This window comes from Xiphophorus hellerii, chromosome 3, assembly GCF_003331165.1.
Source record: "Xiphophorus hellerii strain 12219 chromosome 3, Xiphophorus_hellerii-4.1, whole genome shotgun sequence".
Classification (NCBI taxonomy): Eukaryota; Metazoa; Chordata; class Actinopteri; order Cyprinodontiformes; family Poeciliidae; genus Xiphophorus; species Xiphophorus hellerii.
In genome coordinates, this window is record NC_045674.1 from 2,378,979 (window position 1) to 2,405,683 (window position 26,705).

The following is a 26,705-nucleotide window of genomic DNA, read 5'->3' on the forward strand; positions in this document are numbered from 1 at the left end:
ACCTATTTGCTGAGTTTGCTGAATATTAGAAATATTTCCAATGCATAGTTTGTGTCAGATGTTACTCAGTTAAATTTTTTTCCACCTGACTGTTTGACCTGCAGCTTAAATTCACATATTTACTCAAATATGTGAGTAAATATTTGAGTAATATTTTTACTCAAATATTTTTTGAGTGCATTCTGTATTCTGTACAGTTCAGAATTATCCTTTCACATGCCAACATCTATAGTTTCTATAGAATAGCCAAGCATGGGGAGAAACTAAGTGGACTGCATGCAACAATTGCCTTTATATGGAAATATCAGCATCAAAAATCAAGTTTGCCTTTTTGCTATTTTGCTTTTTTTTTCATGTACACTGCACAAACAGGACGGTTGGTTACAGTGGTTACAGAAAAATGTGCAAACGCAAGGAAATAAGCATTATCAGACATCTTGATAAGGGAGTCTACATGCTGTTGCTACAGCTGTAGCATGCATGACCTTAACACCTGAGCAAGATGGAGGCAGAGTCACTGAACAGAACTGCTAAAACACACCAACATGTTTCATTTGACTTGTCCAGGGTTGTTTGCTGTCTTCATACATTGGCTTTGTGGATCAGAAGGTTACTGATGTATCTTAGCATCTTTATGCTCATGACACCATTTTATTATTTTTTTATTGTTGTGCAAACTTAGCTGCCCTGCTCCTTTATCTTCTACAGTTTGTATCTGATGTTTCTCAGTTGCATTTTTTTCCTCCTGTTTGACCTGCAGCTTAAATTCACATCAAATACGTCTTATAAAATCGCCTTATGAAAGGGTTTTTTAATATTGATACATTTACTTACATATATACATATTTAAACATTTGCATTCTGTACAGTTAAGAACAGATCTTTATTGAGACAAACTACATCTTATTACTGTACAAATAAAGGTGAAGCTAAAAAAAGTGTCTCATTCAAATCATACAAGAATCTCAGTTCCATTAAATTAACAATAAACAGACATCAGTAAAACTCTTTTTAGTAGAGAGATTTTTAAAAAATAAACGTTTACTTGGCTCATTCAAAATAACAAATACGTGAGGATGCACATATTGTTCATGCAGCATTATGATTCTTCCTCTGTTTGCAGTTATTGTAGCTGTGAGTCAGAAGCTGCAGTCACCGTCTCATCGAGTTCATTGTTCACAGTGCTGGTGTCTTCCTGAATTGTGCTACATATCATCCATTGCTTGACATAGTTTGAATTGAAGTGTTTTTCCTCAGGAAATGAGTTAGAGTTTGAGTCTGAGGCTCCAGGGCTGCTGCACTCTCCGAATCCGCTGTCGATGGTGTCCAAGTCCACATGAGGGTATCCGTCCTCCGACTGTTCATTTGATGCGAACGAGTTGAGCGACACCCGCTCTGCCTCGTTGAACTCGCCATCCGGCAGAAAGTTTTGGTTCTCCAGTATCAAATCATTGGCGATCTGGTTTTCCCGTAGTGATATCCCACTGTGCCGCTCCATCCGGGACGCATGCGATTCCCCCAAATTGTAAGCAACGCACTCCCTGTTGTCGTCGTCAAACGAGCCAAAGCTTTCTGCGTCCTGGAAGCTCTTCAGCGAGCTCTGTGACGTCACGTCCGCCTCGAACTCCTCTCCGGACAGGGTGACGGTGTGGATGGAGATGTGTCCCGTGGAGTGGATGGTGCCCTGCGAGGTGCTGCTGTCCTGAAACGTCAGTAGCAGGCTGTTGGGAAGCTGCTGGACTTGCAGGAAGTCGTCAGCAGCTTTCACCTCGGTGACCTCGCTGTAGCTCTGCTTCTCGTTGCTCCAGTTGAGGATTTCGCTCTGCTTCTCGCTCAGCATGACGCAGGTGGTGATCTTTAGGTAATCATACTCGTTGAACACCGGCTTCACCCACTCCTACGGGAAAAAAGCAGAAAAACATCACATTAGATTTACTGCAGACAGTTACTGTGTCATATAAGCTGCTATTAGCATGTTCAGCCATGAAAGAGAGCATCTTTTACCAAGTATCCCTACAATGGCAAAGAAAAACAAAATGTAGCCCATGACTTGTACACAGCGTTCAGCAGCAATAACTCGATATTGAGCTTCATCATTGTGGAGGAATTTTCATCCACCTTAATTTACATCTTTGATAACTTAGTGGCTATGAGGTGACCAGATCCTGTGGCTGAAAAACAAAATGTTTTTTCTCTTTTGAATAATCTTTCTCCATGTTTGATAATGGATTTTAAATATTTTGGAAATGGCATTGCAACCCAGCAGGAACAGTTTCAGGCCACTGCTGATGGATTAGAGCAGCAAAATGACAAATCATCTGCAATTCAGTGGAAGCAGCCAGGATTTATTGATATACAGATGAGATGTGCGTCACATTACCACATTTCTTTGAAATGTCCACCTAATCTCAAGAGTTATATCTGTCATTTATTCTGTAAAAATATACATTTTTAGATTTCCTCTTTTACTTTCTCTCAAATCATTGTGGTAAGAAAATAAAAAAAAGTGTGAGAAACTTTCTGCATTTTAGAGGAACCTCAGGCCCCATCTGATTCAACATAAAACCACGTTCTTGGTGCAGGTTATGGTATCTGTGACTTCCTTTGCAGCGGCTCCTCAGGTGACACGTCACCTCCATATATTGTCCACTTATCTTGTTTTTGAGTCTCTGTTGCTGCCAGCAGGGCCAGAATATAATCGGTTACTTTCACAATCTCGGATCAGATTGTTCTCATTTTTCATTAAGTTATGGCATGTTTTTCCACATGTGCAGAGGTGCTCCTCTAATCTGACAGAGAAAGATTTCATGTCACATCCAGACTCTTTATATCTCCAGATTTGGACTAAATGGTATTTGTTACTTACTGCATGCAACAAGTCTTCCTAATCTGAAGAATATTACTCTATTTCCTTGGAGAAGTTGATGCTAATTTTAAATGCGCAGATATCAATCTGTAGTATAGAATGTGACTCTGACGACTATTTGAAAGAAATTTGATATTCACTTTGATTTAGTGCACAGACGTTCATCTAATTGACGGGTTTTAAAGCAGTTGAAAGACTTCGGAGAAGAGTAAAAAATGTGCAGCCACCTAAAGCCTGAGATGTCCAGATAAGCTTGAATCATGAGCTTTGACGCCCAGGCCACCACATCCTGTCTACAAAGCTCCTGAACGGAACCTGTAAATCGAGAAAGACGCAAGCAGTCTGCACCACAAGGACGTGAGATACTGCAGGAGAACAGAAGCCGCTTCGCAAAGAGAGCTGCGCCGCAGCCGGAGGGAAGTCACCAAACTAAAGAAAGCAGCACCTAAAATATACCAGCAGTTTCACTCCTACACCCTTAGTGCTGGCCAACTGGCAAAGGATTCTGTTCTGGTTTAAAAAACTTATTTAATTTTTTTAAACTAAAAGCAGTTTAAAGTTAATAGATTTTTCAAATCTTCCAAATCTTTGCTGTTAAGATCCTCACAAACACCTGAGGTGAAAAAGTAAATCTTTTCTTCATTCCTTTTTTTTACATCTGCGTCACTTCCTTCAAGGCGACGCTTCAGTACTCATAAATACTCCAGTAGCGCCCTCTGCTGTAGAAGGTATGTAATTGCATGTTAATCTCAAAAATCCTTCAAAAGAGAAAACATTTTTTTTCTCTGACTGAACTAAATTTAACTTTGACTAATACGATGGCGTCGCAACCATAAAAACGAGTCAAATTCTTAAAGAGTCTAAAGAAAAACGGCTAAGGGTGATTTTATTCACTCAGTCATAAAATCCTTTATAAGTTCCTATTTGATAGATTATTTTTCTGATCAGTTTGGGACACATTGGGATCTTTCTTTCATAGCAATCTAACTAATTATGACCAAAGATAACAAAGTCATAAGTTTTAGTGTGAAATTTTTATCTTTGTGGAAATGCAAAGCCTTGCAGTGAAGTAATTATTCTGTGTCTCGCATGATGGCTGGATTTAATCCTGTTTATGCAACATAATTAGAATGTCTATGTCTACCTACTCAATCTACTCTTTGTGGGAACATTTTGAGCATTCTGTCCCACATGGATGCAAAAAAAGAGCTAGTCTAAGGATTTCCTGGATATTATTTCATCTAATTAAAAAGATGTAGTTCCTCTCCACTGTTGCTGTTTGTTTGATCATGTGTAAAGTGGAGAGATAGCGCCATCTGCTGGCATTGATAGCATTTTAACAAGTTTAGTGACAGTTTGAGATGAACTCAATCTGAATTTTGTTGCATTAAATGGGTTTGGATCGCCTTGAGTCCTGACCTACAGATTAAGTGCTCCAGACTCGATTAATTCTTGTTGCTATATATCTATCTTTTCTGAAAATGTTTTCACCTTTTATTTGTTTCAAGAACAAGACGATGGAAGGAAATAATTTTGGTCTTTGTGTTTAGAGCAGCTTTTCTGCATCTTCTTCAATTCAAAGAATTACAACATAAAATTTGTCAAGAGCTGCAAAAAACGATTTTCTAAATATGTGTGAAATGCTTTGTTATGAAAGCTAACAAAAATTAACCTAAAATTTATTCCTATTGTCAGATTTTAGAAGAGAATCCTCTATTACAAAAGAAAAAAAAATAATTTCATAGAATGAGGTGAAAGTTATTTTTTTTATATATATATATCTGGAAAATGATGAAAGTCTGTTGTTATTAAAAGCAGATTTTGTATAATAACTTGCGTATTAACTCCTAAAATGACAATTTCTTGTTGCATCCTTTATTAAAACATTTTCATTTTGGTTTGGAGCAACAAGCAGGTTGCAGAACAAATCTAAACTTGTTGCTTAACAACTTTTCCAGGTGCAGCTACAGTATTTTCACGTGATTCATTAAAATTCATATGTGACGCTGGATGTGGTTATGTTCTGCTGTATGCTGTAAAACCTTGGTTTTCATACGGTTGTTGAATGACTATCATTGATGGAAATGGAGTCTAAAACGATTTGGAGATTGCTGCCTGCACAAACATGATCTGTGCTAAAAATAGCAGATATGAGAAGAGTAAATTTACATTAGGGGAAAAGACAAATGCTGAAAAAGACAAAGAGCAGAGAGAAACCGTGCAACATTTGTGAAAGAATAAAAAAAAAAAACGAAAACCGTAAACCACAACGTTCTCATTATGTGTCTCCATCAGGTAGAAAAAAGGCCGTTTTTACTGTGACACCATGGCAAATCAAAGAGCTGAAACAACCTCTGGGGTGATTTCCACCGAGGTGGAACAGGTCTGCCTGACTGAGACAAATATCCTCCCACAGCATGTGAGGCTCGTGAAGCCCCTGCTGACTGAGTCATGAACATCACAGAGTCCCTTCAGTCTGCCGTCAAAGGGAAAGTCCCAGCCGGCAGAGCCAGCAGGGTCCAGATGTGACGTGAGTCCCCTCTTCTGCAGCACCTGCTGGCCCGAGTTGGAAACTACAAACAATGCGAAAGGCTACTTTTGCTTTCTCTTACCTTAAAGTTCCCACCGTGGCTGTGGTAGAGCGGCTTGAAATAGTCGTTGGGTCTGGGGATGAACGTCATCATTTTGAGTTTTTTCTGCCAGGACCTGAAAGAAAAGCAGAATAAAAGTCAGGAGAGGCAGAAGACAGAAACAGTGACCTTTAGTCAGTGTGTGGCGGCAACAGCCACCCTGTAGAGCAGAGGTCTTCAACATGTGCTGATGGGGACATTTTTAGCTCCCTAGAATGATTGTGTGTCAATTTACTGCAAACTCTTAAAAAAGTCATTTTAATCTAGCTTCTAGTGCAAATATCTAAATACTTTTCAACTAAGACTAAACTAATTTACAAGAAACTGTTTAGCAAGAAATAGGATCTTGTTTTAAGTCCATAATTCCTTAATAATGAGGAAAACTAGTTCCACTGGTAGATTATCTCACTGTTGTAAGTGAACAGTCTTCCAGTGGAATTAGTCATTTTTCATCAATTTTAAGGTGTAAAACAAGCTCCTATTTCTTGCTAAAATGTTTCTTGTAAGTTAGTTTTGTCTTATTTCAAGTGATCTAAGATATTTCCACTAGAAACTAGACCAAGAATACTTGGTAAGATTTGTGTTTGGGACATTGCAGAAAGAGCGACCCGTTTCCTGTTCATGTCGCTGAGAATAACCGAAGACAACTAACCCAAACATTTTAGAAATTAGACATTTTTTTAAATTAAATACATTAACAGACCTTGACTATTTAACATAAAAAACATTCAAAATTACATTAGTTAGTTCATTATTGATCATGTTTATTAAAAAATAAAAATTGTCGGGCCTGCAAGAACTTTTACATTTTAAAACGTTTGGACATCCTGGTCTGTGGCTTCGCCTGCTGAATCAGCAGCTTGTTAGCTGCTCCCTGCAAACACAACAAACTGTTGTTCTCTTGTCTGTTTTTGCACATAAAAGTACAGATTTTGCAGTTTTTTAAATATTTTTTACACTTACATTTGTTTTTACATTTTTTCAATAAGTATCTGCTATTTTTCATAGCTTTCTAGATGTTTTATGTTGTATGTTTAGGTTTTGCCACTACTAGCATAGCTTATCTGTATGTACTTCCATTAGTTTCTTACTGCTAATTTTCCCAGTAGAGGTAGAATAAAGGATGTTTCTATTCTTTGCTCATGTTTTTATCTGGATCTTTGCTGATTTACGGTAGATGAGCTGAGCAGAGGCGAAGCTTTGACCTGAAATCAAAGGTTTTAAGATCATAACCAGTAATCCTGGTAAAACAACACGGCTTTCATGTGAATGATTACGCAGCAATTTACTGAATTATTGAGTCAAAGCTTGATCTTAGCTTTTGATAATAAAAGATCCCACGCTGCGACTCTCAGAACAGAAGGATTATTTTCATCATGAGGAGACAGTGATTGACAACAAAACTTCTCAACTGGAGGTTGTTTCAGAAAAACTTTGCTGCGTCTAAATACTTTAACACTGAGACTCTTAATTCATGGAAGCTGAATGAATCTTGAATTTAAAAAACAATAAAAATATTTTCAGATTTGGTTAATCTCTGGCTTTTTTCAAAGAAAAGAAAAAGAGAGAAAAAAAAACTCTTTCAGTTCAGGTTATTCCTTAAATTACTCTTATATTGTCCTCAACATAAAAACCTAAATCCTTTCTAGACACATTCTGGTTTGAAGTCTGATTCATGCTGGTTTCAACACAGAACATGTGAAAAACGGCTCTTTTTAACACTCTGAGATGAGTCATAATGGCTGCTGTTAAGCAGGTTAATTCAAATCAAACCAAGAATTAAAGGAAAAACTGAATTTAACCATCTCATTTGAATAAAACCATAGAGAAAAGGTGAGAAAACCTTTATGATTTGTGTGTTCTGTGATATCACTGGTTTTTCCTTCACTTAAAAATGACTTTAGAAACAAACCATGCAGTTAATTATTGAAATTAACAACTTAAAACATGACAAACATGAAAAAAATAAAACAGCTTTGTGGAGTTAATGTTGGTCTGTCTGATGAAACAGACAGAATACAACATTTGTTCAGGTGAAATACTGACTGCTAAAAACCTATGGATGACAATAATAGTAGTAATAATGACAACTGTAAATAACAGTTTTTAAATCTCTACACAAGAATTATTGCCTGGAAACAAGTTTATATATTTTGCTGAAAAGTTATTTTTAAGTTTTGTCTTATTTCAGGTGTACTAAGATATTTGCATTTATCGTATCGTTTATCATTTATTGGAATAAATTTCTGATTTATCATATCCAAACTGTTACCTAAAAAAATAAGTTCTTATTCTCACTTTTATTGTTAAATCCAAATTGCTCACTGGAACTTGAACTAGAAACCAAAAACACTTGGTGATATTTTGGGTTTTTGCAGTGAATTAGGCTTCGTGTGTCAGCCGCCAGTGAGAATACCAAAACTAAAACTTCTGTTCACACATTAGACGTGTTACATCATCCTTCAGCAGCGACAGCAGAGTGTCTGATGGGTTAATCTTGTGTTTTCTTGCTGAAACCGTGGAGACCTACAGGGAGCTGTTCTCAGCTCTCTGACGCTCTGCTGCAGGACTTCCTATGCCTGTGAGCCATTCAGTGCACAGCGCTGCTGCATGTACTGCTGCCGTGGTTTCTACATATGTAGGAGGTGATGCCAGGAATCAACAGATGCGGTGAGTTGTGTTGCTAATCATTTACTGGAAGGCAGCATGATGGTGACCTTCAACCCTTCACTCCTCTTTATCAGCTTAGGTTTACTGACTGGTTAATTGGGATGCGATTGAACAAGGAGTAAAAAGTTCAGTAAAGTTCTTTAGCCTCTTTGTTTTGGCAATAACTGAAATCAGGTCTGAGTTGATGGGAAAATCCAGTTTAAAACAGGAAAGTGAGGTGTTGGAAAATACTCACGGTTTTTGTAGGTATCCCAGTAACAGGAGGGCGAGGATGAGGATGATGGGCGTCGAGATGTAAAGCCAGTAAAAATTCACTCCTGGAAAAGATCAGATGAATATGATTTGAACTGTGAATATTTATGAACATCCAGGTTTATTGGGCATGTTATGTGACCCCACCTTTTTCATCTGGAGGGTCAGCCAGTGAGCTCCACTCTGCATCGGAGCTCCATTCACTCCACGGACCCACAATGAACTCATCGTCACAGATTTTTGCCTGAACGTTCACAACGTAGGAAGCACCGGGCCGCAGCTTTTTCTGATCCAGCTCAAAGTACATCCGGTTTGGTAAAAGCTTAAAGATTAAATCCTGTTTCGAAGAAATGAAAAAATACAACTCATCAGCAAAAAGTGGTTAACAGTTACAGTCTCGTTCATGTTTCTGTGACAACTCAGCATTACCTCAGATGGCTTTTTTGTATTTCTTATGCGGACTTTGTTTATGACGCAGGACGTGTATTCACTTTTGTTTCTCCAGGTGATGTTGTAGATTCCAGCAGCCTTTTTCACTGTGACATTATGAGGAGCTTCAAGTTTTACTGTAAAAAAAAAGTCAAGAGGAGTCAGAGCAGGCATGAGCTTTATTCCAGCAAAGGAGACACGTGGTTGGAGTGAACTCTGCACTTTTCATTAAAAACCCTAAACACTCTCTAACTGCCAGAGTGCTGACCTTAAAGCAGCTCTCAGTTGCATTTTTTGTGCGTGGTTTTTACGTCAGCCGGTCAGATATGAAACTGAAATGAGAGATTATATGTTGAACCTACCCACAGAATAGAGCTCCCATTGGTGTGACTCACTGAGAACCACCGGGCCTCGGCCGCCAGGCTGGCTGGCGGTGGCGTTGCACAGCGTTTCCGTGGATGCGACGTAGGTGAGGTCCGCTTTGATTATGCACCAGGACTGAGGCGGTTCGGTCTCACAGCTCACAGTAAGATGTGTGTCCTCAGAGCTGGAACAGAATCATTTGGTGTTATGATGAATGAAAAGACTTTAAAGACAAATCATATTTCTGCATTTTGGTAAGAACAATGAAAAACATGGTCCCTGATAATGTTCTTCAATGTTCAAATAGCACAAGAAATTATTGTAAAAACACATTTATGTTTAAGTTTTCAAGCCTCATTGTGACAAAAACATTTTTATATGCAAATAGCTCATTCATTTAATGTTTCTTTAATTTTTAACCCACTTTTGGGTTTTTAAACATGCCATCTTATTTTGAGATGCATTATGGGTAGGTTAGTTATTGCATTTTAGGGCCACTTATGAATATAGCCATTAACATAATTTCATATTTATACAGTTTTGGTGTAATAAACTAAGCAATCAAGCATCATGATGCCAAACAATGCAGAGTTTAGATTTAAATTAAATAAAAATAGTTTCAGTTGCAACAAACTTGGGTCCTCTAAGTGAGTTATTTGCAAACTTTTCAGATTCCTCATATGAAAACATTTAAAAATTACAGCATTTTACCAGTATAACAACATTTTTATCCTTCCCATTTAGACTTCTTTCTGTCTGAATTATTACTGTGATGTTGGGAACTATTATCTGTAGGCTGTTTTCACACATGAAATATGGAATAAGCAGCTTGTCTGTTTATGTGAATGATGCAAAGAGGAACTGAAGGAATTCATAAATACATCTTTCACTCTTTCAGAAGGAGTTAACTCTACTGCAGACTGTTTTATTCATTACTTCAAATAAAAAGTTAAATAATATAATGCAAAGACATAATTATATTTCATGTTAAAAATATAATTCTTGAGGAAAAGATTAAAATGCTCCTGCTTATGCAGTAGCGTGATAAAGACATTTATCAATTTAGTAACAATGACAGGACAACTTTTACCTGCAAGCCACAGTGAGACGAACAGGAAGTGTTGGCACAGAGCCTTGGCAGGAGCAGTTTAGCATCTTTACATAGTCAGTGGTGCAGGTGACATTGCATACAGATGCAGCTGCTGCAGAGGAGAAAAAAGAGGTCAGCTGCAAAGGCTGCACTATCTAGAGTTTCTAATCCTGAATGTCAACTTCAATGACTGTTGACTCAAAAAGACGTTTCACTTGATTTTAAGAAGCAAAAACCAAATTATAAAATTTGAGATTAATGATCTGCAGCCATTAAGACAAGATTACAATGAATTTCCAACGAAGTGAAATATTTTAAAAGAGATCTTCAGCAAACAACAGGACAGAGGAATCCAATAAGTCATCTTACCTCCACCAAAGAATAAAGTGAGACCCCACAGCAGCGACAGGGCTGGAGGTGGAGGAGCCATGGAGATGACTCACTGGTGTCAGAAGCCGGGCAGGCAGGGGAAAACACAGCAGGCCAGACTGCAGGCACAAATAGAGCTTTCTAATTCAGGTCTGAGGTTAAAGAAGAGACATTTAGAAGAAAAACGCTTCGGCTTTCTGTCACCCGCTGCTACTCTGGACCAAAGGTTCATCGTTACAGCAACAGATAAAGATTTAAACAGTCTGGGAAGATATACTGACACATTTTTATCAGTAAAATGGTATGACCACAAATTAATGGGTTTACATCATTATAAAAGTAAAGGTAATTTTATTTATTTAGCACATTTTCAGCAACAAGGCAATACAAAGTGCTTATTATACAACAATGTTAAATTGTATTAAACAAAATTAATAATCTAAGCCCATCATGTCTTCAGATCAGGATATTTTAAGTATAAGTACAGAGAAGGTTGAAATTTTTTTTTACCTTTTTTAATGTGAAATTCTACAACTTGAAGAGTGAAGCGGTGCCGGAGACACTAATGTGTTAACGTCTGAAGACTGAGTGGAAGAATAATCAGGCAGCAAGTTAAAGGCGTCACTGTCAGCATGGTGACTCAGGATGTGGTTGCAGAACGGTGTAATGTGGTGCCTTCCCACCACTTCCACTTTTAAGCTATGAATATGCATCAGCTACACCACCTAAAAAAAGTCAACAGGAAACAGAAAATGTTTTGTGCAAAACAATTCAGACGTCAAATTTGGTTCACCTACTTTACCCAAAGAGGAAGACGAACACGGACCCTTTCAGTTGCATATGGAAAGTAGACAGAGTCCCTTAAGGTTTGATTATGTATAAGCATCTGCTGCGACCGCAGATGTTCTGCATCAGCGCTCAAATCAACATGTTGCCGCTTGGTTTTACTAGAAATAAGCCTCAATATCACGTTCAGTCAGGCTCAGTTCAGCTCCAACAGGACGTCTTCAAAGTTTGGTCAAAATCTGACCTTTCTGGTAGAAGCCACATCCACTTCTTGTTTGGTGCTGAAGAATTAACGAAGACTTCCTTTAGTATTTTGGAAATGTTGCCTGAAATTTTCATCTATTATTAGAGAAGGTGCAACAGTGGACCATTCACCACAGAAACCTGTGACTTTATTCTCAGTGGATGGAGCTAAAGTGATGTCATCAGATTTGTAGATCACAATGTGTTGAACAATGATCTACAAAATAAGCACAAACTTTGGTGTGAATTGTGTAATGCATCAGGGAAATAATGCTGTTTGAAATATGCCATGTGGTACATTTGATTCAAATTTCAATGTAATTTAAATAAATCACATGTTTTTCCTGTTGAAAAGTATAAATCATGTGAAGTTTGGAGCAAATCGGATCATGCGTCTGTGATGTAGAGCCAGTCATAGCAAACAGCGAGATACACGCCATGAACACACAGTTCAGTTAACAGCAGCTGCAGGATTCAACATCAACTTGATCTGTGTCATTAGACACAACTTAAAAGCTTGAAACAAGTCACTTCCTGTTTTTAGGGGGTGGAGCTAAAGTGATGTCATCAAATGCCCATGGGAATGTGTTGAGTATTGGTACATGTCCGACTGTGTCGTAGAGATCAAACCTTCGTATTTTATGGAGTCAGATTTTGAAGCTTGGCCACACTCACCTTCTTCAAGGCAGAAAAAAGCTTTTGATAACTTTTGATCCCCAGTTCCTGACTGTTAAACTGGCTCATTTTGAAGTCTGTAAGTGGAAAGCTCTAGGAGGAGTTTGGTCAGATACATTGGGTTTAAAAGAGTCAAAATGGCCGACGTCCTGTGGGATTTGAACCGCGGCTTCAAGAGTTACAATAGCTCTTCAGAAGTTACATCTGCATGCTGGATTTCATAATCCTCAGTCCAACCATGGTGGCATGGTGTGAGGTTGATTGTTTTATTGTTTGCATCCTTCATTCATTTTGTCGTAGATCAGATGATATATGTGGAAATTAAACGTTTGGCTACAGCGTGATGCTACCACAGACACGCCATGTTAGCAAAAGCCTTAATACTGGAGACTTTGTTAAACTTGTCTTCTCTCTAGAGACACAGATTCACACTGATTAGGTCAAGGGGGTCAAGTATGGGCCTTTTAAAGCGTTACTTTAGACTTCCTGTTCTTACATGCGGGGCTCAGATGATTGAGTTTTGTTGTGGATTTATTGTGACTTTATTTGTAGCAGATAATAATAAAAAAATTTCTTGGTGACTAGTCAATCTTTGAGGTCTGGCCACACAACTTAGACCAGCGGTTCTTAACCTGGGTTCGATCGAACCCCAGGGGTTCGATGAGTCGATCTCAGGGGTTCGGCGGAGCCTCTGCCGCGGAGGTAAAGACACACTTGTGTAAAGTCGTGATGACACGCCCCGCTTGGCCATCGCTTGCTGCAGAGGATCATGTTACATTGCTCGGCCAATCAGGGCTGCGGGGAATTTAGTGCGCGCAGTATCAGCCGCTGTAGTTGTACGTCGCGTGGTTTCTTTCTTAATATTTTAATCCATACTGAATATGTCGAGCAAAAAAAGCAGAAAATGAACAGACGTTGCTCTGAAGACGCACTTGCCAAGGTGAAGCCACGCCTCTCTGAACTGGTCTCCCAAAGACAACAGCAGAAGTCACACTGATTTGCAGGTATGTCATTTGTGCAATACTTTATTCTGGCCCCAAAAAAGTATTTTGTGGATTCAAAACGACAAAAAACAAATTAAATTTAAAATAAAAAAAATTAAGTTATTAAAAAAATTTTAATTCTTTGAAAAAAATCCAAATTTATTTTTAATTAGTAAAATAGTAAAAAAATATTTTGGGGGCTGAAATTCTTTTATGGGGCCGAAATATTTTTGGGGGGCCAGAATGAAGTCATACTGTAACTTGCTGTGAGTTCATGGTTTTGTTGTTTGAGCAAAGTGACGTTCATGCACGGCTCATTTTGTGCACCAGCAAAAAAACATATACCTATGTCTTGAATTTGGAAAAAAAAAAAAACCTAAAGAAGGGTTCGGTGAATGCGCATATGAAGCTGGTGGGTTCGGTACCTCAAAAAAGGTTAAGAACCACTGACTTAGACACACATGAAAAGTCAGGAGTTTTAAAAACTTTAGATCATGTCTTAGGAGCAAACTCACCAAATGTGAAGCTGTTCGGTCAAAACATCTAGGTGAAGAACTTCTTGACCTAAAGTTCAACAAGTGAACCAAATTTACTACTTCTACAATAAAGTAAGGTCAGTAAGGAAGATATAGAGCTGATTTCTGTTCTGACTTTTGCGAAACCCTTAAAATATGTACAGCATTTGTTGAGGAAGATCTGAGTTGATCTGTATGACATGTTGTAAGGATCAAAAGTGATGTTTTGATGTTTGTACAACAATCTAGTTTTTAAATGATGAGTCCAACTTTTTTAGTTTTTAACCCAAGCCCCATCTCAGGTGGTCTAATAAAAGGCATCTACTATTTTTTTGTAACTTTTACAAATAGGATGAATGTTCCTCAAACCAGAAGCTGTAGAATCAGGATATGACCAATTTAACTTTTGTTTTTCATTTAGAATGACTATAAAGGAGTTTTGGTTTTACTGAAGTCTTTTGCTCTCTAATGAGAACAACAGGCTGGATGTAGAAAGATAAAATCGCTGTTTCTGTCAGAATTTTTATTAGTCACAAATTGTTGTTGAAAATATGTTAGTGCAGAATGAGAACAATCCAGGTACGAGTAGTTTAAAGCAGATTTTGGTGCTTTTCTCAAATTTGAAATGTCTAGATTTCGAATTCTTTAAAGACTCGACAAGTTTATGTATTGCATTTTGGAGATGACAAAATGCAGTCCAGACACAAAAAACACAAAATGGAGCCTTATGGTTAAAGCTAAATCAAACGTTAGATACCAATTTTAGGGCCACTAGCCAACAGAGATCTAAAGTAATACATCTGATGGTGTTCGCTTACTGTACAATAATATTGGGTGCCCATTCTTTATTGAGAAGAGATTAAAATAAACAACAGAAAACATATTGAGGGCAAATGTGTTGCTCTTGTATCCCTATAGGTCATACAGCCTGTGTGGTAAACATATTAAAATTTGTTCCGCATGACAATATTAGTTTGAGGAAGGAAACCAAAATCTGTAACGTCCTTCATGCAAACTTCCTTCATTTAAATGTAATCTGTCAGATTCAGATGCTGGAAGGCAGACATGTGGTACTGGACCACTGTGATGCCCCTAAAACTTGTTTTTGGGTGATATTAGATATAAGAACTATTCTTTCTTCAAAACATCCAAAGATTTCAACTTTGACCTCATACGACCACTCGACATGTTCCCTGTATTTCACTGGTTAGTCCAAATCTCCTGCAGTAAACCTTAAAGAAGCTTTAACATTGCTTTTCTTCATCAGTGGAGTCTTGTGTCCTGAAATGCCTAGAGACCTTTGAGATTGAGCGAATTTCTTATAGTTTTCGTGGGAGAAACTGCGCCTGTTATTCCCTGGTCTTTGGGAAAACTCTTGCATTCTCGTTTTTCACGTATTTTTATGTCAGGGTTGTTGGCAAAAAGCGCTGGCAGTGGTTGATCAATGATTTCTGGGTCTTTCCAAATGCAGGGAAGTATGAGTATGGCTCCAATGTCTCTCATTGGAATATTTAGAGTTTTACCAACTTTTTACAGGCCCAGAGTTGATGTTAGCTGGTTTATTGTCTTTCTGTGAGGTTTTGCTCATCCTTTTTTCATGTGTTCATGTGTTCATTTCAGCTGCTTGTGTCCAGAATGTCCTTCCTTCTGTGGTGGTTTGTGTCTCATGACCATGAATTGGGTCTGGAGATCAACCAGTAAATAAAGAACTCCTCCTTTCAGCTTCGCTACTTTTAATCATAAACTGGGACTGCATCTTCATTAATCACTTATTCATGTATCCATCATCTCACTTTAAGCAAAAACCAAATTGTTATTTGATAAATTAAAACAGGATACAGAGAAAAAAACCTGTATTAATTTGATTTGCATGTGAAAGGCTGATTGATGTGCAAGGAAGCAGAAAAATAAATCCAGGAATTTCCTCACTTTATCTGATGACATTCTTCAGAAACATCTGCGTACAGAATAAACGAGAAGATATTGGTAACCCACTGTATTTGCATTTCATTACTTATCTTTGACATAATTTTGCATTCTGACACATGCCAAGATATTTATCAAAACCAAGAAGAATTTCCACCAGAACAGTGTAAATTTTCTCCGCCGCCTCGCCAACAGATCCGTCAGCACCCGGATTTAGTTAAACAAATAGTTTCGATCTTCCTATTGGATAATTACTGCATCTTTCAGCTGCAAATAAGTTATTTAGCCTCAGCTGATGCAATAAGTATTTTCCAACCATGTGGAAAAGACGCTAATCTGCTTAAGACGGGTCAAATAATCGGCAGAGAAGAAACACCTAAGGAGAAAAATCCTGAATGATTGTAATCTGTCTACTGAAAATGATCATTTAATTTTCATTTTATTTTAAGATTTTGACCTTACCATAGAGTATAATATTGTTTATTCTGTTTTTATGTATTCTGTATTCGTATCTTGGTGTGAATCTGTGCTTCATCAGTTTACTGCTGTTGCAGTGGAGTTTCCCCATAATAATGGGTATTTCTTAATATTCAACTCACACAATCTGAACAGAGAATCCACATCACGCCATCACACATTGAGCAGACGGAAACGTAACATTTTTTCTGCAGTAATAAAAAAATACTGACTGTGGCTCTAGAGTCTATTTCTAGACTCTAGACTCCTGCTGTGTTTATGTTGTTCATGTACAACATGAACATAAACGATTGGACTTAAATTATGAAGGATTAACCAGCTGTGGTCTGAAAGCAAAGTCTCAGAATGGGTAACCTGATTGTGTGTAATCAAATGTCTTCAGTGGGATTTCTGCAGAGTTTGTTGTCATAGAATTACAAGCACCACTTTCACCAAAGTTTTGAAATCAGGGAATATTTCACCACTTGAGGTGATGAGACCTGCGACCCGCGCTGTCAGCTCCCAGATATTGAGATGCATTGGATTTGGTGTGCAGGTCAGAGACGATGGGAGTCGGGGTCTTAGCACTGTTAATCACCCTAGTGTATCAGCTGCTCTCTGCTACGCTACAGCTGGTTCACCACAACAGTCTGCCAGGAATGCTCAGGCCAGCTAGCACGGCCACAGCGGATAAACAGTTTTCCTGAAATGGCGAGTTGCTTCTCCGTCATTAGCACATTGAGCAACATGTACAGGCGGTTGATAGACAGCGCTAAGACACTCCTCCCGGCTCTGATTGGTTGTTTTTGACTGGGAGCAGTGCATTTATGCAGACGGCAATAGCAGCACTTGGAAAAAATGGAGGATATGCTTTTTATTTTGCACAGATTAAATGTCTCATCTTATTCTGTCACAACATGGTGACAGTTTTAACAAATATGTAAAAAGCATATTTTTGTAGAAGTTACAGACTGCAGCTTTACGTTGGAGTAGATGTACATGGATGGATAGATTTCATGTAATATATCTGCATTATGTTGTGAATACATCTCTCTTGTTTGAAAACCAAAATGATCCACATAATAATTTTGATTTACAGAACTCTCCAAAACTTCCTCGCTCATATTGTTTTACTCAAAACACAGAAGAAGTTCTGTTTCAGAACTAAAACAAATGAATGGTGAAGTCACAGGTGTTGTTTTGACACATTTCGAAAGACCCTAGTTGTTCACCCTCTGTAAATTTTCTATCAGGGGATTTTAGTAGAATCCAGCAGAATGAAGGTGTCTGGACTCTGTGAGTCATAATCATCCTGCTGTGAAGCCCCTCCACACTGTTTTTGAATTAATCAAAGCTATTTTAAATATTATTACATAAATCATGTATCATGAATTTGAATCATGTCTTAAGAGTGAGACAAATATGTTGGATTGTCATGTAGATGACAGAAAGTGGGGCGGCTTTTATTGGGTTCAAATCATCTTGTAGGTGTGAGCTGACGCTGTTAAATGTCACGATACCAAACTTAGTCAAATCGAAATATTTTCCAATTGCAGGAAATTACACAAAGCGTAGCACCTGTACTCAACTGCACTTCAATGTACATAAAAATGTAAAACAGTCTCAACCTGAGCCAGAAATTCTGATGTGTACACATAAAATTACTGCAACGCAAAAATCAAACCTGAGCGAAGGACCCAGGCATGCTCATTTAAATTTTATAAATTATATTGATAGCATGAAAACTCAATCCGAAAACAGAAAAAACTCCTTTTGACTGTTCCACAAAAAGTTTACCTGACTGTAAAGACAGGACAAAACTTTATTATCAGTTTGATGCAATGTAGTGAAACAGCTTTCTAAAGATAATCTGCACAAGATGGTAAAGGTTCATGGAAACATTCAACAAGAACATTCATTTCATCACCGTGTAGGTGTTACAAGAAAGCTAGATAGTTATTTTAACATGGTAGTGTCTGCCGGTGTGGGTATCTGGTGAGACTATATTATCACCCACTGTCTCTGGAACAACCACGCAAGCAGTTTTAAGCTTTTTTCTACGCGATTTTTGAAACCTGCATTGAGAGGTTTTTTAATACGCTGCTGATGCAACATTTGGCAGCCTTGCAGCCGGTTGGAGGTGAAAGTTACTTGAAAAAGAGTTAAATCCCAAGGCGTTCCCAGGCCAGCAGAGAAACATTTGTCCCTACAGCGTGTCCTGGGTCTTCCTCTGGGTTTCCTCCCTGTGGGATGAGCCCTGAACCCCTCACCAGGGAGACGTCTAGACTAACCAGATCAACTGGCTCCTCTCTATGTGGAGAAGCAGCGGCTCTATATGACCGAGCTCACACAGTTTGTGAATTTGTTCACAATTTAGTTTAACAAGAAGGAACCATTTTATAGATTCATTTCTGCTGCCGGTGGGTTACTAAATAAAAGAAACTAAGCTGCAATACCCCAAAACAGCCACCAGAGGCCACTGCGTATAAAGTTCCACTAAAGCGCACTGTATTTTCTCTTTTTTTTCTCTATTATCACATTCCTATAATTGACACCATAATACTTTCAAACTGTAACAGTGATTGTTTTAAAGAGCAGCAATTTAGGAATGAGAAAAAACAAAACTTTTGGCTGAGCAAGTTTTAAAAGTCAGAGCAATAATGGTGACAATACTTAAAACTTTTAACCTGCACTTTCTATGCAAGTTCATCAATGTTGCACTATGAGACTCCAATAAAAATAAGACAAAGAAATAAAATAATAAGTGTTTCAGGACTTTTTTATATGAATAAAATATTAGTGATGATAAATAACTTGGGTTAAAAAATCTGATGTTTAAAACAACTTAAATCAAAATTCTATGAATGAAATTCAAAAGTTGAGGAGTTTTGTTTCTAATATGGCTGCAGGAATAAAGTATCACCATTTCTGATGGTTTGTATGTCACAAAGCTAAGGGCACACCTGTCACTTTACACCCGCACGAAAGCAGGTAAGGTGGATATGAGAGTGATGCTAACCTTTCAACACGTTTAATGTTTCCTTTCTAAGGGGCAAACCCAGAACGAGAAAAAGAAACAGTAAATGTAAAGAGCTTTGAACACTGGGAACATAGATCCATTTCTAAACATTTTCTTTTCCTGCCTGATGCATGAAGTTACATATTTTTACAGGTGGATATTGCTTCAGACGGCAATAGTCTGTCAGCTATTATTAAATAAATCGTTTAGAAAATAGAAGTTTTAGAGACAAAACCGAAACATCCTGCAGACTTTTTCAGTTCAGGTTAGATGAAACACAGATTTAGAAAACTCAGGAAATTACATCATGAACTTTGCAGGAAATCTTTTACATAATTCCTCATAAAATCACTAAAATGAGCCGGAGGATTCCTGCTGTCTCCTGCGTAAGCCCAGGTTTTCCTGACAGCAGAAATCCCAGTTGAAGGAACTGATTATCCCAAACAGAGACTGATTACAGCTACATCGATTCTGACCTGCTAAGAACGGGGAAGAAATGTTAATCTTCCTTTTAATAAAGATTTCTGAGTCCTGCAGCGTTTAATTTACCTTCACTGAATCAATCTGCCTGTTTTGGTTCAGTGGGTGGATTAGTTGTCTGGCAACCTGAAAGTTGTCAGTTCAAGTCCAACTTCCTCCTGCCAGGCGTTGCCATGGCTCCTGGACACTTAACCCCAGGCTGCCCACTGACATGCAAATCCCTTTATGAAATTGCTTATGAGCTCCATAAATTATAATTTTAACAAATATGTAAAAAACATATGTTTTATAAAAGCTACATGCTGCTTTTGTCATTTCCTTAAAATGCCAGAAGAGACACATGATTTGTTTGTCTGATGACATCAGTTTTACAAATAGAAAGACAGGAAGGAAACATTTTAGAAATCATGTAAAACTTCTGATTTTGTGTCTGGTGAAATATTACTCTGTAGATTTGGCCATGTAAACTGATCACAATCAGGCTGAAATATTCAGTTATGACCCGCTTTTAGATATTTTAACTTTTATATATTAAGGAAAAACTCATTTGCAAATTTGTCCTGGCCAAAACATGAAGCAACATACAGCACAGATTAAAAGGTAAAATGTTCTTTTGAAATGTTTGCATTACAAACAGAGTTGACCAGTAAAAAGTTATGCTCTCATTTGGTCTTTTGGAAACAAACAGGCCCAAAGCATCATGGGACCTCCACCATGCTTTACAGCAGGCATGAGGTGCTTTTCCAAATATGCACATGCACACGTTTATTTTTACAGAGCAGAAACAAAACTACTTTTACTATGACATCATTGTTCAGGAGGGCCAGTTTTTTGCTCTCTAAACTACCGACAATCAACGGTTACCTCGGATTTTTCTTCTACTTATATAAACGTCTGTTAAAGTATCAGAGTGATGCATCCTGTCACTCGTTATCACTGCTGTGCTGCATTTAGAGCAGCTTTTTATTAATAACACAACAGTTCCGGAAGCAGTCAGTAAACACTGATTTTTATTTACCTTTTTGCTCTGCAGATGGAGACTGGAACAGAAGCCTGATGTTGTTCTCTTAGCAGCGTCGCTGTCAGACCCCCATGACTATAATGCTGCAAAAAGATGAAGCAGCTCCTGGGTTGTATGAAGTGAGACTTCCTCAAACTGAAAGGGAGGTTAATATGGAAGGTCGGTAACTAAAAACGAGATTTTAAACACGTTTGGAAAAGAAACGCATCTGAACATGGAGCTGAACTCCTGAGGTCTTGTGAGGCCGTCGTGGTCTGTTGTGAGGTTTTTTGGCTTGAATAATCTGGGATTTTTCTGAACACCAAACATAGAAGAAAAAACAAAACAGGAATTATTTTTATAAACGGGAACCAGACCAGAACGTTACTCGGGCCTGAGCAGACGGGGAAGTCCATCAAGTTTTATTTTGGCTTGTTTCATTTTCATATTGCAAACATCTACAACTCAATTTAGCAGAAAGACTCAGATGAAACTCCTGCAGAAAAAAACAAAGTAAATCAATCATTTTGGTCATCTTCTTTTTTTGTAATAAAAAATGGTTTAATACTTAGATGCAAATGCAAATAAAATGTGTACAGCAAAACCTAAGTGTTGGTCCTGCAGCAGCAGAGTTGCCTTATCAGTGTCATCTCAGGTTTTTAGAAATCTGTTTTGGAAAATAACTCGACAGAGATGACATGAAGTGAAACGCGCTGACGGTTTCCTCTGCAGATTCACGACTGAAGCGCTTCTCTGTGTTCTGTTTTCACACTTTTATTTCATTTTATTTCCCGTCTTACATAAAAACATGACCTGGTTCAGATACAGTGAGTCCAAAATGAATGGGCAGAAGTTTAGCACAGTTCAATGCAGCGCTCTGATCCCTGCAGGCCAGAGAGAGACGCTCAGTAAATGTTTTACATATTTTAAACTGCAAACATGAGCAGATATTTGAAATGATGCATTATTTGTATTACACGTTTAGAAAGATAGTAAATAAAAGTGAGTAATAATATGTATTGTTCCAAGACATATTTAGTCTGTTGAGAGGCGATGGAAACATGAATGCAGGTTAAAGTGTTATCACACAGGATGTGGTAATAAGACTGGTGGTCTGCTCAGAGTCAAACTGTGAAGGAAGAACGTTCAGAGTGACGTTAATCCAGATCCTAATCTCACCTCTTATAATAAAGATGCTGCAGAAAATGTCATGGAACATTTGGTTCTGAAACGCTCCAATCAGAAGCAGGTAAACTTCGCTGCTTCCTTCAAAATCTGGAGCACAAAGCTCCATTTTATTACTGCTTCTGACTCGAAGCTTTTTGTGAAAGTTTGAATCAAAACATCAGTCAGGCTTCGTTTGCTGAGCGGGCCTCGCCGCGCTGAACTGGGTTTTTTCCTGAGTGGGTAAAAGGTCATGCAGGGTCACACGCTGGATGTCTGCTGTTGAAGTTTGTTTTCCGCCTCCGTCTTTTCCAGCCCCCCAACAAACGGTTTTATAATGAATTTAATTCTTATGAATCAACCATAGTTGCAGAGTAATTGGTGCTATTTATTGTAAAAGTAGAGGTTGAATTATTAATGAGTAAAAGGAACATATGTTATGCAGAAACTAGTCAATGATATTATAAAAAGTTTAAAGTATGAAGTTGTTAAAACTTGTAAATGTTTGATCAACCTGTTTTAAAAAGTGCAATAAAATATTTTAAAACTGAAAATATGTTTTTATTTGTTAACAATAAACAAAAGATAATAAGTTCAATCAGCAGCCAGAAATTAAATCTTCACAAAATCTAAAACATTTTACTTTTTCATTTTTATTTTTCATAAAATTAATTTTCTATTACTTACCTTTATTTTTGCAGTTGTTGAATACACTTTAAAAAACGACTTAATTACTTAAATTCTTGACTTAAATTTAAGTTATAAATCATATAGTTATTTTTATGGAAAATAAAGTTGATCCTATTTTTTTGCATTGTTTTGGAACTTTATTTGCAACTTTACAACAAAACTTTGGTTTTATTTTGAAAGTGTTATTAAATTAATCTGCATTAATAATATTTCCACATTTAAAAAAAGTAAATGAAGTGAATAAATAAATAAAATTTCACTGCAAGGTTTTAATTCTTGAAATTAAGCAGCTAAATCTGTAGTTACTGTTTATGCAAATTGCTCTCAGTAATGGTTCATCTTTTATAGTTAAAAAATATGATTATGAAAATTAACAATAATATTAAAACTCCTGAAAAAAAAAATCTTACAAAAATAGAAGAACAGAAAACTGAATAGTTTTTATTTACTGATTAATAATAACATTTTATGAATATGTTTGAGGTTTTCTCAAAATGTTTGATTTAGTTTCAAGCAAATTATCAGATTGTTAGAAGTTGGTTTCATTAGCTGGAAAAAAATGTTTCAGTTTGTTTAATTGTTTATTTTAAAGACTAAATAAATAAACGTTGAAATGAATGAAACCTTTTCCACCCAGAACGAGCTCTGATTGGCTGAATGGGACCGGATCCCTTAAAGCCGGTTTGGTTTCCATGTTTTACTAAGTTTGTTTTCAACAAGTGTTCACTATGGATTTAATCTATTTAGATGTGAAACATTTTCATATAAAAATTAGGTTTTATAATTTTTCCAATCTGAAAATTTGATTGTTTTTGTTTTTCATGTTGATTTTCTCACTTTCCCACTTTTAAAAATAAATCAATGTTATTTTTTCTAGAATATTTACATGCTGTCAGTTTTTTAAGAATGAAATTTGTCTTTCAGCTATTTCTGCTGTATGTATTTCTTATTTTGTATTTTTTCTTTCAGTTTGCTAATAAAGCCATTAAGTACTTTGTGAAGAATGCATTTGAAATTATTTCCTAATTAGAATTTTAAAGCAGCTTTTAAACATAAATACCATTTTTGATGAAATGTAGTATTTATAAACTCTTTAAATCATAAATGTAATTTATTTCTGGACCAAAAGTACAGAATATTTTCTGTTCATATTTTCATACATGGTTTAACATAAAGCTCTGTGTACTCATGTTTGAAGCAGTGCAGCCAAAGCACCAACAGGGGGCGCTAAAGATTATCGTTACCGATCAGCCACGGTCTTCTGATGACTGATGTTTTCTTTCACTGGAGTAAAAATTACAAATCTTTCTGCGCCTGATGTGACACTTTCTCTGCTGCTGTTGCAGTGATTCAGGCTTTATTATTTATGCCTTTGAACATGGGTCAGATCCTTCAGGGTTGATGCACCCTGCGCACAAAATGAGCTGCAGGATGCAAAAATGTCCTTTCAATAATCTGGCACATGACTGACCTTTGGTGAGTAATTAGAAAGGCTCCTTGTGCAGCACTTTAACTAGGACATGTATTCTCATTAAACATTTCAACAATGACAGCGATGTCCAAACTATTTAATCTGCCTTTGATTGATTCCGTTTGCTTGCTTTACCTATCAGAAGTTTAACTAATACAAGGCAAGGAATAGAATAGAATAGAATAGAATAGAACAGAATAGAATAGAGTAGAATAGAATAGAATAGAGTGAACCAACTGCATATTGAATGTAAACTGAAGCTTGCAAATTCAAATTAAGGTAAAAATATAGGAATGTATAGATAATAACAGAAAAATGAGAATAAGAGACTGTACAGAAGGGGTAAATTTACATAACAGGGAAAATAAAACTGTGCGGTCGTTTGAAATAATTCATTTAGATTTAAATAAATGTGCTACTGAGTATGATAATTTTAAAAAACAAACAAGATGTGTATATTTGTAAACAGAAAACAACAACGGAACAAACTCAAAAGGATTTTGTTGTTTGTCTTCTGACTGTTTTCATATTCAGTTCAACACGTCACCATTTGCAGAGAAATGTTTGTTTATAAAGTCACTGATCTCTGAACTGGAAGTCATTCTGGCATAAAAACAATCCTGAACTCCAAGGTTTGATTTGGAGCTGGGGTGACACGTTGGCGGCCATCTTGGATTTTGAACTCAAAATGCTCATTCACCTCCAACTTTCCAAGTCTGAAATCTGACCGTAGGGAGAAATCTTATTGGAAATTCCTGCCAGGAACCTAAAAATTTACATTTCTGAGTGAAAACAGAGATAAAATTTATGTTCAGTACTTTTGTTGAACCTTGAGAATCCCCAAGAAGAAGATCCAGTCTGACTGACAGAAAGTAAGATCTTCGTCCCGTGAATATTTTTCCCAAATAGTTTCCAGTTGAAGATCTGGCTCACTGTGGATGAGTGAGGGAGTCGGTTTTAGGGAAACATGTAATTACAATAGTGCTGTTGCTTCTTCTGTTGCAGAGGAACTGTCAGCCATTTGGTGCTGCAGCTCTATCTGCTGGAGGATTCTGAGTCATTGTGCAAATGTTGATAACATACAGATTCATGTAAAAAAATTCAAATATCCACGCCACACACTGAAGCAGTAATTCATGCAAAAGGAGCCCCAACCCAATATTGAGTACATAGAAAGGAACTTACTTTTCAGAAACCTGATATTTATGTTTTAAAGTATTCGTTTTTGTTGATCTTATGCAATATTCACATTTTCTGAAACAAAGTTTTCAATTTTCATTATCTGGAAGCCAAAATAATCAAAATTACAATAAATGAAGGTTTACACATTTTCAAGGAATAAATTTTTTTAGATGTACTTGTATGTCTGTGTTGACACGGTTAGGTACAACAGTGTGGCTCCCAGAATTGTTGCCTGAGTGCCAAAATGAGGCCCAACAGATTTACTTTCACAAGTGGAGCATTACAGCTTTCACTACAACACTTCACTGTTTAAAGGAAAAGAAGGAATGAAGACTAGAGGAGAAAAAGAAGGATAGAAAGAATGCAGGTCAGTACCCTTCAGGTCTGCTTCTACACCTGCAAAAAGAAAGAAAAAAAGAGAAACCATAGCAACAAAAACACATTGTCACTTTCCCAGAAATTGTGGCATAAGTCATGTTTTAGGCAAAAGGAAAAAGAAAAAGAAAAAAGAAAACTGACTTAGGTCATTTTTTTAGGAAGGTGATACAAGTTATACTTAGTGGCAACCGCAGCCCAACATGGTAAAATGAACACGAAGAACTACTAAGACCCCTTTAATAAAAATAAATAAATAAAATGTGCTTAATTTGACTATTTATTGAACTTTTGAACAGTATAGCTGGGTTGTGCCTGCAGAAACATCTTGTTTTCTATTTGCTGGGTTGATTTTTTTCTCCTGGGGTTGGTCATGTTGAATTTCCTAATGAATCATTTTACTTAATAAACCTCAGACTCATAATAATTCCCACTAAATCAAAAGAAAAAAAAATTATAAAACAAAATTTTCTAATAAATACTTTTGTGATACCTGTCAGAAAAAACAAAAGCAAATTAAATATGTAAAAAAAAACAACAACCCTGAAGTCTAATTTAGTCCAGCCAGCTGATTTAAACTGGAATCCAGGTTTAAATGAAGGAAGTCGCAGCAGGTGAAATGCATTGTGGGACCTCATGGTGACGCCACACCGCGAGCAAACGCACACCTGACTGTCAACACCACGCGGCACCTGCTGGCTCACAGGACGGACACAACAGGGCGAATACGGAGCCTAACAAGTTCAAAAATGCTCACAACGCGTCTGTGTGACCTTTGCCAGTTTTAGTCACATCTTTTCCTCTGGGCGCAGCAGGACGCGGGGCTTTGCTCTTTTTGGTGGAGGTGGCGGGAACAGCTCTCCTCAGGTTCAGAAGGGGTTTTTTATCCCTCCTCAGAGGCTGCAGGCTCTCGCCGACTTGTTCTGTCAAGTGACCCGCGCTTTGAAGCAAAGTGATGGAGGTGTGTTTACTGAGAGGGTGGCGAAGGCTGTGGTGTTGCCGCGAAGCTGCCGGTGCAGAGGACGCTGCGCTGGGGGAAGGTGTCTGGCTCAGAGGACAGAGACGCAGCGC

The 26,705-nt window shown here is 37.3% G+C and overlaps 1 protein-coding gene across 1 annotated transcript; it reads right to left on the reverse strand.

Moving 5' to 3' along the window:
* Window positions 1–783: 783 nt before the first annotated feature.
* Window positions 784–21,014, reverse strand: il21r.1 (interleukin 21 receptor, tandem duplicate 1). Its single transcript, XM_032554414.1, has 10 exons — window positions 20,771–21,014; window positions 11,180–11,394; window positions 10,670–10,788; window positions 10,301–10,412; window positions 9,210–9,394; window positions 8,848–8,984; window positions 8,566–8,755; window positions 8,402–8,483; window positions 5,479–5,572; window positions 784–1,897 (listed from the first exon to the last, which is right to left on the reverse strand). Exons 3-10 carry the CDS (start codon window positions 10,728–10,730, stop codon window positions 1,124–1,126), a joined length of 1,635 nt encoding a protein of 544 aa, XP_032410305.1. The 5' UTR covers window positions 10,731–10,788; window positions 11,180–11,394; window positions 20,771–21,014; the 3' UTR covers window positions 784–1,123.
* Window positions 21,015–26,705: the final 5,691 nt, after the last annotated feature.

Coding starts and splice junctions, on each gene's coding strand:
- il21r.1 (XM_032554414.1), bottom strand. CDS start 10,730: ATGGCTCCTCCACCTCCAGCCCTGTCGCTGCTGTGGGGTCTCACTTTA. Junction 5,573..8,401: donor CTGGGATACCTACAAAAACC/GTGAGTATTTTC, acceptor CTTTTCTTTCAG/GTCCTGGCAGAAAAAACTCA. Junction 1,898..5,478: donor GCCACGGTGGGAACTTTAAG/GTAAGAGAAAGC, acceptor TTTTTCCCGTAG/GAGTGGGTGAAGCCGGTGTT.